Source organism: Triturus cristatus, chromosome 2_1 (assembly GCF_964204655.1).
Source record: "Triturus cristatus chromosome 2_1, aTriCri1.1, whole genome shotgun sequence".
NCBI classification, from domain to species: Eukaryota; Metazoa; Chordata; class Amphibia; order Caudata; family Salamandridae; genus Triturus; species Triturus cristatus.
Genome location: NC_140581.1, coordinates 631,068,737 through 631,086,789, shown reverse-complemented (window position 1 = coordinate 631,086,789; position 18,053 = coordinate 631,068,737). Strand labels below are relative to the sequence as shown.

Sequence of the window (18,053 nt, the reverse complement as noted above, 5' to 3'; positions counted from 1 at the left end):
CGGTGTAAAAAATATAGTTGGTTTGATGATGACTGTGATAAAACACTAAAGAGTCTACATATAGCCTTGAAGTCCAAACCTCGCAATCAATTATTGGTTAAGTGTTTGCGCGAAGCTTATCAAAAAGCAAGGATCACTAGGCTGAAAGCCTTAAAGGACGAATGGTGGGAAAATCTGCAGAAGGCTGCTATATTAAAAGGTTCGCAAGCATTTTGGTCTTTTGCGCCATTCCTAAAAGATGAGCACGCCATGACCATAGATACCAATGTTGAACAGGAGGAATGGGTGATCCATTTTGAAAGTCTTTTTGGAGCGGACGATATGACAACTCCTCTATCTTCCCCCAAAATGTTAGTAAGAGATGAGGCTGCTTCTAGTTTTACACTTGCAGAAACAAAGCATGCTTTAAACCAATGTAAACGGGCAAAGACTCCGGGACCAGGCTGAGTCCCTATTGACTTGTTCTTTGAGAAACAAGATCTCTGGGCCCTGCTTTTAACAAATGTTTTTAATAAAATTGCCAAACAGGTGCACCCCCATCGTGGATGACAACTGTAATCGTTCCCATATATAAAAAGGGGGATAGATCGATTCCCAAAAACTACAGACCTATCTCTTTGATAGATTCTACCGCAAAATTAATGGGGCGACTGATTTTAAATAGATTAGAGGATTGGGTCCTAGAAAAGAATATTATCATTCCATGTCAGTTCGGTTTTAGAAAAGGGAAAGGCACTGTGGATCAGTGTCTGAACCTGAGCCTAATTATAGCGAAATACACGGCTGCTAAAAAAGGTCATCTCCATCTAGCCTTCATGGATCTGTCCGCAGCCTTTGACTGCGTGGCACAGCCTAGGCTGCGGCAGATCATGGAGGCTATGTGGATTGACCTGAATATCATTAATATCATTCGTGATTTGTACTCCGGTGCCTCGGCCTGTGTTCGCTATGGAAGGGATGGCGAGTGCACCAGGCCTTTTTAAAATTGCAAGAGGTGTGAGGCAGGGGTGCGTTCTCGTCCCCTTATTTACACTCTATACCAATGGTGTACAATCTGCAATGCTGGGATCTACTCCGGATGTTCCTTATATTGACTCAGCACAGGTACCAATATTACTATATGCGGACGACGCAGTGCTTTTAGATCGTACTAGTAATGCACTGCGTCGTTTAGTGCTGGAATACACCCAGTTTATGAACAATCAGGATATGAAAGTTAATTATTCAAAGTCTTTTATCCTAGTAGCAGGCGCAAAACAGCTAAAACACCCGCAAATTATCACTGAAGGGGGAAAATTGGGAGTTGTCGATTCTTTTAACTACTTAGGGATTATGTTTGACTCGCAAACTAATTGGCAAAAGATGATTGCTAATAGAGGGACTCAGATAGAAAAGAATATTGGGGATTTAATCAAATTCATTAAAAAAAACTGTCTTAAAACAAACAGATTTAATAAAAACAGTGTACCAAGCTAAGACTGTATCTGCTGTCACTTATGGAGCAACTGTTTGGGGAACGAGAGATTGTGCGAAACGGCAGACTATTGAAGATAACTTTTTTAAAAGGGTCCTTTCATTACCAAAGTCATGTGCCAACTATACGTGCCATATGGAACTGAGAGCCTCTTATATTACCGATAAAATCTCGATGGAGCCAATTCTAATGTGGCTCTCAATATGGCGAAAGGAGACCCTTGTTTTGACAAGAGACATTATAAAGGATGTTTTGAAATTAGAGGGGATAGGTAACATCACCTGGTTAACTTATGTCGAATCCACACTGTAAGCAGTTGGGCTACATCACCTTTTTTTAGACCCCACAACCTGTTGTTCTATCTCAAAAATTGATTTAAAAGCTCATTTGCTATCTAATCTACGGATAAGAAGGGAGACTAAAAATATCAATTTGTCGACAGTCAAAACACACCTGGCTTCCCCTAGTATAATGTAAATGGATATAAACACAACATATTTATCTTTCGTCACTAATTTAAAACACAGGTATATCTCGGTGAGATTTCGTTTAAATTATATTCCCCTTATGTTGGGCTCTCCCTGTAATATTTATGTTGCTTCTGACCTCCCATTTTGTACCTGTGATGAGCGATCTGTACAAAATGATATACACTTTTTGTTCTTCTGTAAATTTTATTGTGATGAAAGGAAACCGTTTATTATCCCCATTATGCGTAAAATGAATTTCAAACAGTGCCATGTAGCCCTCTATTATCTCCAGTTATTACCTGACCCTTTTACTTGCTTCTCTTTGGCATCCTTCTTGTTATTTGCACTAAAAAAAGAGACGAACAATCTGCTAAAATTATATCCCTGAAAAAGAAATTAATTTACTGTATTGTGTAAATAATTATAAATTTGTACTTTTTAATGTAATAACTTTTTATAACCTTTTATATTTTAACTTTACTGTAATGCTGTGGAATGTTTTTAATAGTGGTATACTTTTTATGCCTACATTGTGTTGGCGAAATAAAGTTATTCTGACTGACTGATATTAAGGCTTCCACTTATCTTTCATTTATTCTCAAGGAAGTCGAGCTTGCTCTGTTACAATCCCCATCCAGGAAAGCACCAGGGCCTGACAGGGTTCCTATGGATATTTTTCTTGCAGATATAATTTTCTGGTCTCCCCTTTTAACCGTGGTTTTTTAATTCTATAGCAATACATGCCCCCCCTCCTGGAAAAGCTGTCGCAATACCTATCCTTCAAATTAGGTAATGCCTCCTTGCCTGCCAATAACCGGCCTATCTCCCGAATTGACAGTACAGCCAAACTCATGTGGAAACTTTTGTTAAATAAATTGGAAAAGTGGGCAGGAGAGAAGAATATTCTCTCGGAAGTGCAGTATGGGTTTAGGTAGGGGCGGGGTATTGTAGACCACTGTCTTAATTTATCTATAATTTTAGGAAATATACAATGGTAAAAAAGACTCAATTACATATGGCCTTTATGGACCTCTCAAAGGCCTTTGACTGCGTGGTACATGATAAACTTAGGATAATTTTAAAGGACATGGGAGTAGATGATCCCATTATAAATTTTATAAGAGAACTCTATAGGGACGCCACCGCTATGGTTCGATATGAGAGTCTAGGCGAATGTACCACCTCATTCGAAATTGAAAGGGGAGTCTGATAAGGATGTGTGCTGGCCCCTTTCTTGTTTGCACTATACACTAACAATCTTATTGACACCCTGGCCAATATTATGAAGTATACTCCAATAGCTTTGTGGTCCCCCCTCCCTATCCTGTTATATGCGGACGACAGTCTTATTGGCAAGGACCCCTCTGGCACTGCAAAACCTTTTTACACATTATGCAGCTTTTATGCGTAATTTGGAGTTGTATGTAAACAAAATCAAATCATATACTATGGCAATAGAAGGTCCGCAAAAGAAGAAAATTGTGGGTTTTTATTTACAGGGAAGCAAAATAGACCATGTACAACATTTAAATTATTTAGACATTGTTTTTGATACAAATCAAAATTGGAAAGAGCCTGCAAACCCGTGCAAATCTAATGCTCCAAAGTATTAATGCAAGTTTTAGATTTGCCAAAAAACTGGGTTGTAGGCTAATCCCCGAGATGGTTAAAATGTATCTAGCTAAAACGTTGCCAATGGCGACATATGGGGTAGCAATTTGGGGGATGATAAATGGGACCTCACTTCAAGTTCTGTAAGATAAATTCATCAAAAGATTGCTGGCAGTTCATCATACTTGTAATAACATTGTGGCCCATATGGAAGTCGGCATGCCTTTTATCACCGATGCCATAAAATTAGTCCCATTTTTACTCTGGTTATCTGTATGGAAAAGGGATACTGTGAACCTTAAGCAGAACATTTTGAAAGAAATTATGAATATGGCTTATCCCTACAAAGTCCCGGGGCTTTCGTATGTTAGACAAGCCCTAACTTCCTTGGGCCGTTATTTATTTATACAATACCCCTACTCTCTGTGTATACTTCCCTAAATCTATACTTAAGGACATTTATTTACAGAAAGTTACACGAGACAGGTGGGAAAGCCAAAGAGATAAGCAGTCTGTAAAGTTCTATGAGAGCATTCTTCAGTTGCCAAATAATTCACACTCGTATTTAGTGTTTGTAGAGACTAACCAGCATCATTTTATCTTGACTAGATTTCATCTCAACTTTATTCCATTAATGATGGGACACCCACACAATTTATATTCGATTAATCTTTTACCACCTTGCCCTTGTAATAATAGAGCAGCACAATCAACTGCACATGTATTGTTCTTTTGCCATCTGTACAGTCAAGAAAGTTAGATTTTTATTATTCCCCTTTTCAAGAAATGTTCTATTCGTAACCCAGCTTCAGGTCTCTTTCTATTTTATCAACTAGAAACTCAATTTTTTTGTTATGCACTTGCTTCTCTCTTATTGGTCGCTCTGAGATCTCGTAACGCCTTTAACAATTTATCCATAGCATCCCAAGAGTCACTGTTTTAGCTGTTGGTACTTATTTTAACTAATGATTGCTGCTATTGGTTAAATATTATGTACTTGTATGTTTTTACCTTGCGAACATTATCTGCATTGTAATGTTTTTATTGGTTTATTATTATGAATCGTTTTAAACTACAATGGTCCCTAGGAAAATAGGGATAAACGTATATAAATGAATATAGACCCAATCAGTACTATACTGGTTAAACACCTCGCCCTCGAATTCGGCTATTCATGCAATCTAAGGATACTCAGTAATATTCCCCCACTTAGGCGAGTTAACTGCGTGAGATCTCACACGTCCCCCGGCTCAACGCTACTCGCACTACACCCTTCCGCTCTTCCTTATAGGCGTTCCTGTGAGCACACGTCCATGGTTCCTACAACGCATCCATTTCCCCTTATCTCTCCGTCGCCAAGCAATTTCGCCCCCATCTTGAGATCACTCGTAAACTCCTCATCACGACCACCTCGTCAAACCATGTTCACCTTCTCCTTCTAGGACCGCAACATAGCTGAGCCCTGCTCGCAGTCCTGAAACTTGGCCTCTGATATGAACCTTATAAGTAAGAGTTCCTGACGTTGTTACACCTTAGTTACGCACTACTAAGTCGCACTTCCCACTCACGATCTCACCGGATACAGCGTTCACTAGCCAGATATCTGTATCTAATTCACCCTTGGCTCGACGTTGTCAACCAAGCCACGCATGCGCCACATCAACGCATATGCCTTCACCTCTTACACCCACGCACGTACAACCTCTTTATCCTTAATTAATCCCACACAGAGAAGTACTTGTCGCAGCATGTTGTATATATCCTTCTTGACCACCAAGTCACTGCGTCAAAAGCCGTCCTGACTAGTACGTCACTTTGATTAATTCTATGCATAGAAGTCTGAAGTACATGACGCATATAATTGCATGATGCGCCGAACGTTTGCCCTGACAAGCGTGTCATTGTTGTTGTGGTTGTGTAATCCTAACATACTTCTTCTAATTCCATGTTTCTGGATAATTTTTCCCCTGGATTCCTTCCTCCAATTGTAAATATTTATTGTTATTTAAGGCTATAATACACAGGCATGCTTAATTTAATGTCCCGATGATGATCCACGCATTCTTCACATGGATCGAAACGTCATCGACACCATAAAACACCTTATACGACACCAGAATTGCTATCATTTGACTATGTAAAGGTGTTTCTTGCTATTTATCACATCGTGAATTTTTTCCGTAACAAAGTGTGAGCTTTGCCTGAACCCCGTTGTGTTTCCTAAATGCTTATTCCTGTTTCTGTACTAGGATGCAGGCTTGTGTCCCACTCTCTGTATTTTCGTTTGTACACATTTCAAAGAATTGCTAAATATTAAATATTAGACCTCTGTCCGGCAGGACAAGTTTAACCAATATAGTACCGATTGGGTCTATATTCATTTAAGTACGTTTATCCCTATTTTCCTAGGGACCATTGTAGATTAAAATAATTGAATCCAGAGATCCCTGGATGACTTTACTTGGGTCCCATTGTTGTCTCAAAATATAATATTTTTATGATCGTGGCATTCCAGTTATGTGGTTGCAATTTGCACTGTTTTTTAACATATATTTATCATCTGCATTGAAATGTTTTGATCTGTGTACTTTTATGCACCCGAGTGGTGCAAAATAAAGTTGATGATGAAGTTAGATTTTTATATATGCAAATGCCCTTTTTAAAAGCTTCCTGATTGACAAGGATGTGGCATGCTTCTCATCTCATTTACTGGATATCTCTAAGATGGTCTCATTTACTGAATATCTCTAAAGATGAGAGAACATTTGTGGAATTTACATAAGTGAATCATGTGACTGAGTATATGTTGTGGAAGCATCTGTTTGCAAAAATATTCATTTATTTTTCTGTTCTGTCACAACCGGTCTATCTGGGGGTCTTCCCACAACACAAAAAAGCACTGCATTGGAAATAGGTTCATTAACTGCGTTTATGTAGACTGAGATTTGAATGCCAGACGCGGACAGTGAATAAGGTTTTGTACATATGCAAAATTGATGGACAGAATGCAGAACACTGTCATACATTCACCCCTGTACAGAGATCTGGGCCTAAATCCATCGTTTTTTTGCTCACCATGCCATTCCAGTTTGAATCCAGCCATATGCAAATCAGTCTCAAGGCAACAGTCCAGCCCGAACTGCCAAGCCAGCTCCTCCCTGGACTGGAAACAAGCATCCAGCATTTTGAATGCTCATACATTAAAAAAACTATGGATGTCTGTCCTCGGGTGAATGTATGACATTGTTCTGCATTCTGTCCATCAACTGTTATTTTTGCATTTGTCACCCCGAGTGGGACAGGTATGCCAAGACGTGGGACCTGTGCTCTCCATGCCACTGGAACCAAGCTATCCTGGCTGAAGAGGGGTGAAACCCCGAAACCGGTCCTAGGATGCTGGTTTCCGGTCCAGGGAGGACCTGGCTTGGCAGTTCGGGCTGGACTGTTCCCATGAGGCACAGGGTCAAAACTGCTTTGCATATGGCCAGGTCTAAACTGGGGTGGCATGGTGAGCAAAAGAATGATGGATTTAACCCAGATCTCTTGACTGGGGGTGAATGTTTCGATTTGTTCTGCATTCCGTCCATCAATTGTGTGTCTTTTGCTTTCTCGCCCTAAGTGTGCCGGGTATGCCCAGACGTGGGTCCTGGGCCCACTGTGCCACTGGAATTAAGCTATCCTGGCTGAAGAGGGGTGAAACCCCGAAAGCAGTCTTAGGATGCTTGTTTCCGGTCCAGGGAGGACCTGGCTTGACAGTTCCCATGAGGCACAGGGTCAAAACTGATTTGCATATGGCCAGGTCTAAACTGGGGTGGCATGGTGAGAAAAAGAATGATGGATTTAACCCAGATCTCTTGACTAGGGGTGAATGTTTTGATTTGTTCTGCATTCCGTCCATCAATTGTGTGTTTTTTGCTTTCTCGCCCAAAGATTATGTACAGGCAGGGGAGTGTACATACCAAAAACAAATGTAAGTGAGAACTCCCGAGACTCCTTACAACCCACACAGACATGGGGGAAGCTAGGGGACCACAAGGGTTTCTTCTAACTTGTGGAGTAGAGCCTACGCAAGCCCCTTCCCAAAAGACATGTTTTTAAAAACTGTGGCAAACCTGCCAGGGGAATCATAATTGAAAAGGGTGAGCATACCTTTTTCCCCCCACTAGAACTAGGGGGACAGAGTATCCCTACCCTGATACCCATGTCTTTTTTTCTTCTCCACCCCCTAAAAAACACAAGGATCAGTCCTAAAATAGCTACCAAATATCTTTGTTGATGTTGTTAGCAGACGGTCAAATTATCTTTTGATCTGCTGGTCATACAGGAGTACTGCAGCAACAGATAAACATAAGATGTGTACCTTAAGCTTTCAAAAACTACTGAACGGATTTACACCAAATCAGAAAAAGTACACATTCTAGAAAAAGATCTAGCTTTCAGTCAAATTTGGTGTAATTCTGTTCATCCGTTTTGGCTTTAGCGCTGTTAGAACTGGGGGTCTCTATTTGGCAATGGCTTGCACCTTTGTTCAAATAGGGACCCTTGCTTCTAGTCAGAGTAAGGGGGCTATACTCCTAAATAACCCCTGCCCAACCCTGTGGTAGCTTGGCACGAGCAGGAAGGCTTATCTCAGAGGCAGTGTGTAAAGCATTTGTGAACACATACAGTAATACAGTGAAAACACTACAGATGGACACAACACAGGTTTTATAAAAATAAGTATTCTTTATATAGACTTAACACAAAACCCAAACGACAAAAATCCACAAAACAGTATTAAGAAAATGACTAAGATGGTAGAAATAACTCAGTTCACTTTAGATGGTAAATGCGACATGTTTCTCACAAAGTACCTTTGGATGTGTCACGTAAGATAAACAAAAGGTTCGCAGAGAGAACGATGCATTGGTTCCTTGCTTCGGGGGAGGTGATGCGTCTGTTCCTCAGTGCTTGCGCAAAGTAGGCGATGCGTCTGTTCCTTGCCGGAGAGGAGGTGATGCGACGATCTCGTGGTGCGTCCCGGTTGCGATGCAACAAGATGGTGCCGCGATGAGGCGATCCGGTGCGATGTGAGAAGATGGCGCCCTTGATGCGATGCGACGACATGAAGGCGATGCATGCACACCCGACTGCCATGCAGCGACTAACTTTGGAGCCGCGACAGGCCCTTCAAGAGGCTTCTCCGGGGATACGACGACAAAGAGCTGCGACGGAGACACACTTCTCCGGTGATGCGACGGCGACCCTTGTGGTGGCGACACGCTTCTCCGATGATGCGACGGCAACAACTGCGGATGAGACATGCTTTTTCTCGTTAAGTCGCGCTTTCAGCTCCCAACAACATGCAGGCTTCTGCAGACAGAATTCCCAGCAAGGAAATTCAGGGGGAGCTTGTGGTGAAGTCTTGTATCCCTGAGACTTCAGCAGGAGGAAAGCACAGTTCAAGCCTTTGGAGATTCTTCTTCAAGATGATGAAAGTTGCAAACTAAAAGTCTTTCTCCTTTCCTTGGCAATAAAGAAACCACTGCAGGCCAACCCCAGAAAGCAACACACTGGTACAGGGGCAGTCCAACTCCTGCAGATTCTCTGGTTCTTCTCCTTGGCAAAAGGTCAGTCTTGATGTCCAGAAGTGATCAAAAGTTCTGGGGTCTGGGTCCCCCTTTTTATACACACAAATCATTTGTCTCTGAAGTCAGAGAGTGTCTGTACCTAGTCCAAACCAGTTCTGGGTGCATTCCTGGCAGGAGGCGGAGACAGCATTGTTGAAGGCAGACCTGGCCCAGGTATCTGAAAGGAAATCTCCTCCCCCTACTCTCTATTATATGAGTGCACAGGGGAGTGAAAGGAAATCTCCGCCCCCCCACTCTCTGTGCATCCAAGGTCCTATTCAGCCCAGCCCTGCCTCATCAGACTGCTGGAGCCCAAGCCCTCTTGTCCCTCACAAACCAGACATGCAATACGCAACCTAGCAGAGGCAGGCTGGATGGTTAGGTCAGAAAACACCTACTTTCTAAAGGTGGTATTTTCAAACACAGAATGTTAAAAGCAACTTTACTTAAAGATGTATTTTATCATTCTGAGTTCAGGCATACTAAATTCGTTTTTCATCCATGTTCCCTGGGATAGTTAGGATTATAAGATAACTGCCCATTCTGGGCTATGGGGACAGGTACCCTTGCAATAGTGAAAAACAAAATTGGCTGTAATTCACTATCAGGACATGCCACACACGTCAAGGCATGTCCTACCTTTCACATACAATGCACCCTGCCCTAGGGCCTACCTTAGGGGTGGCTAACATGTAGAAAAGGGAAGGTTTAGGGACTGGTAAGTGGGTGCACTTACCAAGTCAAATGGCATTATTAGACTGCACACAGGCTCTGCAATGGCAGGTCTGAGACACATTTTACAAGCTGCTTCTGTGGATGCCACAATCAGTGCAGCAAGCCCACTAGCAGCATTTGATCTACAGGCTCTGGGCACACATGGTGCACTGTACTAGGGTCTGACAAGTAAATCAAATAAGCCAATCATGGAGTCACTAATCCATTACACTAATTTACAACAGGGAGCACTTGCACTGTGGCAATGAATGGCAGTCGCACAGTGCCCAAAGCATCTAACCCGCAAAAACATAAAAAAACAGAGGAGACAACAGTGAAAAATGGAAGGGAGACTCACGCCAATGGTACCAGGTCTAACAAGCGGGGTCTAAAATTCCCATGAGAAATTACTCAGGGAAAACCCGTTATAGCGCTCTCTGCTTGATGGATCACCCTGCAGCTGTTTTCACTCAAAGATTTACATTTCTGAACAATTTCATGGTGTAAATATCCCCCGATTTATACAATCACTCCTCCAGTCAAAATGTGGATGGCTGTTCAAGATTGAAGAAACCTAGCCTCCTGCAAGGGCAAACAAGAAAGTAGCCATTTAAGACAATGAGATAGTCTTCTAAATGTAGTCCCGAGCTTACTGAAAATAGTTCTCAATGGAAACCCCCATGTGGAAGTTGAGTTCAGAAGAAAGTTGCCCCTGAAATAAATGAGGGATCCGCTATACACTGCAAAATGAAGGGGCAGAAAAAGTCCCTGGGATTGGGAAAATGTGACAAATCTTTAAAGCCTTTCAGAAGCATTTATTAAAAAACAGAAAAATAGAGAAGAACCGCAGTATCTTTGTCAATTAATGTAATGGGAAGAAACCTACCAGCACTATCTCGATTTTCCCCATTAGAAAATTGAATAACTTCTCAAAGACAATGGAGAAGGTACTGGCCACAACAATTAATCTACCCAGCAAGATCATGGTCCATGATGTTCAAGTATGGAAACTGGTATGGTAGCTTGTCCCTCAGCAATCATCCAAAATTCTTCATTTCAAACTTTTTATAGTTAATTTTATTTAGTGTAGTTTTAGACCCATGGCTGTTTCTAAACCCAGAACTAAAGCCATATTGTTCAAGGTCAGCCTGGAGTTGACTAAACGCATATTATGCGAATAACTTTACAAGAATGAACTTGGTCATAGGTCTGTAGCGTTTGCTTAACTATAAGTGGAAGTCAGTAAGCATGGTCACAGTCCTTGTCAAACTATAAAGAAGTGTGAAAAAGCAGTGCAAATCATTATGTATGCATTTCTGTGCCATTCAGAATCAGAAAAGAATAAAGAGGGAAAGACTTGAGGACATATGGGTAGGACTAGGAGTGAGAGTGTCAGTCAGATTTGAGCATCTGCTCAACATTTCCAATTACTGCTGTGGCATGATAGCAGGACATTATTTAGCAGGAAAAGAAACTACCAGTGTACGAAACAATAGCTCATTTAAAATGTTGTCTAGAAATTAATTTCATCGACAATTTATTTTGGAATCAACTTGTACTGCTGAAAAAAGGGAAACAATCATTAGCAATAAATGACAATACCTTGAAAACTGGAGGAGTTGCTGAACAGTGCTACTGGAGCATATAGAGAAAATAACTAACCAACATTGCCTCATAATATATACTAGTCACAAATCCCATTTTCTTGAAAGAAAATATTTGGTTGTACCTTCCTCTTCACTTGAAGTCTTTGGACAACCATGAGGGAGGTACGTCAACTGGACTTTACGATTAATTCCTGAAAAATGTCCATACCTAAAAAACACAAAACAGAACACTGGCTTTTAATCTGTAACATTTTAACAAGTAATTCATACACACCTAAAATGCACAACTAGAACAACTGTGAATGGAAAAGAAGATTTTTCATTTTCAAAAGACTAAGATTTCCCAAAAAATGTGTCATTAACGTAACCAATTCGCTCCTAAATCCTTACATTTCTGCAACATGCTGCAAAACATAAGACGCAGATGGCTGGCATTACACATTGCCCTTTCTGTGTAAAGCATGATTTGCAAATGTTACAAATCACAGGTCTATATGTCATTCACATGAACGGTGGGGGGCAAACCAGAAAATGCTTTCTCCCCATTTTACTGCATTTTTTAGCTTAGGTCCTTCAAATGTGACCTGTCAACCTATTTGGCAACAGCTATTTCAAGTGGGGGGGGGGGGGGGAACGGCGCATGTGAAAGGTTTGTAGAAACAATCACAGAATACTTTACTATACCACTGACATTTTATTGACTTTCTCTTACATTCAAAATCTAATCCAGATTGTTGAATGCCAGGTTCACGTCTCAATTAGCTCATATTTGTTAAGTAGGTGCTAGAGGAGACGAGTGTGAGGAAATGGAAGACGCCTTTCTCTTGCTCAGTTGGCTTTTTCCTTGTTCTCCGAGGCCAAGTAGTCTGGTGAATCTTCATTTTGCCATGTTCCAGATCTTGTTGAAGCGCCGTCGGAGGAAGGAGGTCTTTTAACCTAACACTGCATTGTCTTTCACTTGTCTTCATTCCAGTCAGGCCTTCGATCGCTTTCTAAATTTTGAGAGTAGTTCTACTTAGTAACAGGAGAAGGCAGAGTACTAGGATCTATGGAAAGACTGGTGGAGCAATGCAAATGCTTTTTTTTCTTATGAGTATGCGGATATAAAATATTCACTTGCTCACCATTAATCATTTTCTTGTGTCAAACAGACGTAGTATATTAATATTGGGTAAATATTAAACATACAAAGCGTTAAACCAGGATGTTCTTTCAAGTGGAGACTGTTAGAACTGGGGGTCTCTAGTTGGCAGAGGTAGGTACTTTTGACCAAATAGGGACCCTTGCTTCTAAGTCGGGGAAAGGGGATTACACTACTGGATAACCCCCGCTCACCCCGTTGGTAACTTAACACAAGCAGACAGGCTTATCTCAGAGGCAGTGAGTAAAGCATTTGTAAACACATACAGTAATAACACTACAGATGGACACCACACAGGTTGTACTATAAAAGTAAGTATTCTTTATATAGACTTATATAGACTTATCACAAGACCATAAACGACAAAAATCCTCAATACTGTAATCCATATTAATCCTCCAAAATGGTAGAAATAGTTCAAAAATAGGTTATTCACTTAAAAGCAGTCTTTAGCAACAGATAACCACAACTGGAGGTCTAAGAAATCCCAAAGTACGGCGCCAACCGCGAGGTACGCGGCGTCGGGCCCGAGTCAAAACAGACTCCCAAAGAACAGTACCTTGGAAAAGCAAGAACAAAGACAGCTCACGACATCGGGGAGATGCGGCGTCGGTTCCTTGCTTCGGGGGAGATGATGCGTCGGGACCTGGATGCATGCGCAGGCAGGGGAGGCGTTGGTTCCTGATCGGAGAGGAAGTGACGTCACTATGGCGCCGAAACCACATCTTTGGGAATCTGTTTTGACTCCGGGCCCGACGCCGCGCACCTCGTGGTCGGCGCTGTACTTTGGGATTTCTTTGACCTGGACGTCTTGATAACTCCAGTTGGGGTTATCTGTTGCTAAAGACTGCTTTTAAGTGAATAACCTATTTTTTAACTATTTCTACCATCTTGGAGACTTATTATTGATTACAGTATTGTGTATTTTTGTCGTTTATGGTCTTGTGATAAGTCTATATAAAGAATACTTATTTTTATAGTACAACCTGTGTGGTGTCCATCTGTAGTGTTGTCACTGTATTACTGTATGTGTTCACAAATGCTTTACACACTGCCTCTGAGATAAGCCTGTCTGCTCGTGTCAAGCTACCAAGGGGGTGAGCAGGGGTTATCCAGTAGTGTAATCCCCTTTCCCTGACTTAGAAGCAAGGGTCCCTATTTGGTCAAAGGTACCTACCTCTGCCAACTAGAGACCCCCAGTTCTAACAGAGACCAATAAAAAATGCAAGGCCATACATAAATACACAAGGAGGTATAGTTCCAATCAAATATACCAAAGACAATATGCAGAGCAAGATAGGAAGTAAATTACAGCATTGAAATAATAACAGAATAGAAATAGAGTCTCTAAGAACCCATTCCATAAAAGAAAGATAAGAGAAATGCCAGAAAAAACAGAAAAGCACACAGAAGTGCTAGTTATGAATAACAAAGCAGTGGGTGGGTGGTAAGAGGCCATGGGTGAGATGTTACTCATAAAGACACCACTTTTATAAACCATCCAATTCCATGACTCTGCTCCGAATGCTAATTTATTTTACTACTTTGTTGCATTTCACAGTAGAGGCCTTCTGCAGATTATTCCAAATCTCGTAGAGAAATCAGGCCTTTCAACCCTACATCAACAGTGGGATTCATGACGGATTTCAAGGGCAGCAAGATTTTGTGTTGAGCATTAATAAACAAGGCACAGATATATCTTATATCTCAGCCAGAGGTCTGATTAAATCACTGTTTTGCCTTCTTCAAAAATATCCTCATTGTGGTTTAGCTCCAAGACAGGTGTGTCAAATTCCATGTGCTATTACCACAATTCCAACAAAGGTTGGAGTCCTCTAACATCAGCCTATGTATTTTCTCTCTCACCCAAAAAAGTTGAGTACCTCTACATCATCATTTTAATCCTTCAATCCCAACATCCATGAATATTTTAATACATGCTAAGTTTTTTCCTAGGTCTTTACTTAACCACATTTCTGGAAACTGACAACTATAATTATACTAATTTACTATCCACAGTGTAGGAAAATCACTTGGCAATGCCTTCATATCTATGCCAAGCAGAGAACTTGAAAGTTCCTTATCATTTGTTTCATCTTCCAAAGCAACATATTTTTAATAAGGAGACAAATTTCTAAGAGGGCTCTGTTGCTAAGTGGTGGGCGGTATACTTACATCTCCAGCACAGTTTTTAACTGCTCAAGTTTTGCTTTGCTTTCTTCAATTTCAGAGTCGTTGTTTTGACCAAGTTCAGCGAGAAGGTGACGTGCAATATCTAAAACTTCCTAAAAAATATAAACAATGTGAACAAGGTAATCAGATACTGCAAAGATTTTACTTTGACCAAGGGAAGAATAATAAATATAAACAAAAAATGCATTTCACTTGCCTGTAACTGTTTTGGTTTCTTTAGTTTTAGTTTTCCACTTTTGTATCCATTGCACTTCTCAAAGAGATCAAAAAACCTTAAAATAAAAAAGGTAAGTCAGTAAGCAGCATGACATGAGCGGGTTAGTCAATTTTATTTAGTAAACATACAGCATCAGGTCTTTGATCAGTTAAAACAGATAACGTATCAGTATAGGCTGCTCCCTTCTTTTTTCCAATACCTCTTTACCAACTAGTCACTTTCAAGCATTCATGAACCAATAAACATATCAGGCCTATTTTAGCCAATGTTGAAACCCACTGTGGGCAACAGAAAATATTTCATCTTACAGGGTTCACAGGTCACAAAAGAAAGACGTATTTCTCAAATTAGTCATAATTTCCCATTGTTAATGCATATTGGACACTCTTTGAGAAACTGGTGGACTATCCCATTTCATGAGAGAAAAAAACAGGACCATTCCTTCACAACTGACCATTTCAGCACAGCTGTACAAAACGTTAATCTCCAAACTTTTTCATGATAAAAAAAAGGTGTATGTAAATCATCCTTGAATAAGTGTTCAGAAGCTGTGCAATAATAATTATTAATTTGGAAGGGGGTGTCCCAATCTACTCACGGCACTATCTAGTTCGGTTAGACCCTAGACCCTGTCTCAGGCAGGTCGCTCCCCACGCCGCACAGCACCACCTGTTGTGCCCATGTACCTTGCTCCCTACCCTCACTGCTGCTGCGAGTTCGAGGCCCTCCTCCACCCGAGGGCTACCACCCTGGTGGCCAGTGGGAAACCGCAAGTCTCTGTGTGCCCCCTGTGCACCCTTATGATTGACTGTCTGCCTTCTGTTTTTTCTTCTGTACGTTCGTTGCCAGCGTCATTTCGTTTTGCCCCCTGTGCCCCTTTTCACTGTCTGTCTTCTGCTTTTTCTTCTGTACCTTCGTTGCCAGTGTAATTTCGCTTTGCCCCCGTGCCCCTTTTTCACTGCCTGCCTTCTGTTTTTTCTTCTGTACCTTCTTTACCAGTGTAATTTCGTTTTGCCCCCTGTGCCCCCTACTGCTTGATTTTATTGTATTGTTCTTTTTCAATTTTTAGCCTGTATTGTGCCCCGTGTTTTTCCGCCCGTCTCCGCTCTCCCTTCCCGCCGCTACATCCCCTGCGGTCCGCCCCCCGCACGGCCCATTCGTCCCTCTCCCCCTCCCAACTGCTCCTCCCTCCCCCCTCCCCTTCTTATGGCGGCTGCAGCGCGGCCGCGCCCAGCAGGTGCGCTGCTGGCGCGCCTAAGGCAAGCCCGTCCGCGCCTGGACTGCGCCCAGCGCCAGACCCCCTGGTCCCTGCGACCCCCACAACGATGCCAGCAGCCTCCACGCACTCAACACCAGACGATCACACACCTGCTTCCTGGCCGCCCCGAAGCGCACCCAAGGACCCTCCTCCTGCCTCCGAGCCGGCAAACCACCCGCCGAGAAAGGACGCAACCACCTCAGATGCATCCTACTCAACACCTGCTCGGCACGCAAACATGCAGTCGAACCCTGGGACCTGATCGACACGTCCAACCCGGACGTCACCATCCTAACGGAGACCTGGATGAACGCCCCCTCCGCACCAGACATCGCCATAGCCATCCCGGAAGGGAACAAGATCACCCGCAGGGACCGCACCAACAGAGTAGGAGGTGGAATCACCATCGTCCACAAGAACACCCTCAGGGTCTCGACCAGCACCGCCGACACCCTCAGCACCGCCGAACACCTGCACTTCCAGATCTACACGGACCCCAACACCACCCTCAGAGGAACACTCATCTACAGACCCCCCGGACCCCAGCCTCAGTTCGTCAGCACGCACGCCATAGCCTCCACAGACTACATCCTCCTCGGTGAACTGAACTTCCACCTCGAGAACACCAACAACACCAACTCCACCACACTGATCGACAACCTCACCAACCTCGGACTCAGACAGCTCGTCACAACGCCCACCCACTCCGCCAGCCCCACGCTCGACCCCATCTTCTCCGCTAGCTCCCACTTCTCTTTCAGTCACACCACCGAACTCCCCTGGACCGACCATCGCTGCATCCACTTCACCTTCCGGAAACCCACCACGCACCACCGCACTCAACAGATCCCCTGCCGCAGCTGGAGCAAAGTCACCGATGTCCAGCTTAACACCGCCCTCGCTCGGAGCCCAACCGCCGACCCTACCGACACGGCCGCCCGCGACCCCAGGCAATGGATCGACAACTACACCAACACTCTCGCCCCGATCAAGAAACCCTCCAATAGACACACCGACAAGAAAGCCAGATGGTTCACCGCGGACCTCCAGGCCTCCAAGCAAACCTGCCGGAAACTAGAGAAGAAATGGCACCGCGAACAGACACCGGACAGCCATGAGGCCCACAAGAACGCCATCTGCAGACACCATCACCTCATCAGAACCGCCAAAAGGGCCTCCTTCAAGAACCGCCTCGACAACAACACACACAACCGCAAAGAGCTCTTCAACATCATGAAGGAACTCTCCAACCCCAGCTCCAACGACATCCCACCATCACAAGACCTGTGCGACTCCCTTGTCACCTTCTTCCACCGCAAGATCGCCGACATCCACGACAGCTTCAACAAACTGACCGCCTTGACAGCCAACGACACCTCGGACCCCCGGCCACCATCCGCATCGACCCCATGCTCACCTGGACCAACGTGAACGACGACGACTTCCATCAAATCATGAACAGCATCCACTCTGACTCTCCGTCAGACCCGTGCACGCACCACATCTTCAACAAAGCTAGCGCCACCATCGCACCCCATCTCCGCAAAATCATCAACATCTCCTTCGAGACCGCTACCTTCCCGGAGAGCTGGAAGAACGCAGAGATCAACGCCTTACTCAAGAAACCCAAGGCGGATCCGAGAGACCTCAAGAACTTCTTGCACATCTCCTTGCTCCCGTTCCCGGCGAAGGTCATCGAGAAGATCGTCAACAGACAACTGACCCGCTACCTCCAGGAGAACAACATCCTGGACCATCC

At 43.2% G+C, this 18,053-nt stretch overlaps 1 protein-coding gene across 2 annotated transcripts in view; it reads right to left on the bottom strand.

Annotated features, from left to right (window-relative positions):
• PPIP5K2 (diphosphoinositol pentakisphosphate kinase 2) overlaps positions 1-18,053 on the bottom strand; it is a 1,583,220-nt gene that overhangs the window by 1,058,078 nt on the left and 507,089 nt on the right. For both annotated transcript variants that reach the window (XM_085632565.1, XM_085632566.1), the window contains exons 12-14: positions 15,016-15,091; positions 14,802-14,911; positions 11,608-11,693 (exon numbers count right to left, since the gene is read on the bottom strand). In XM_085632565.1, coding sequence (XP_085488691.1) covers positions 11,608-11,693; positions 14,802-14,911; positions 15,016-15,091 — 272 coding nt within the window. The remainder of the gene's footprint in view (positions 1-11,607; positions 11,694-14,801; positions 14,912-15,015; positions 15,092-18,053) is intronic.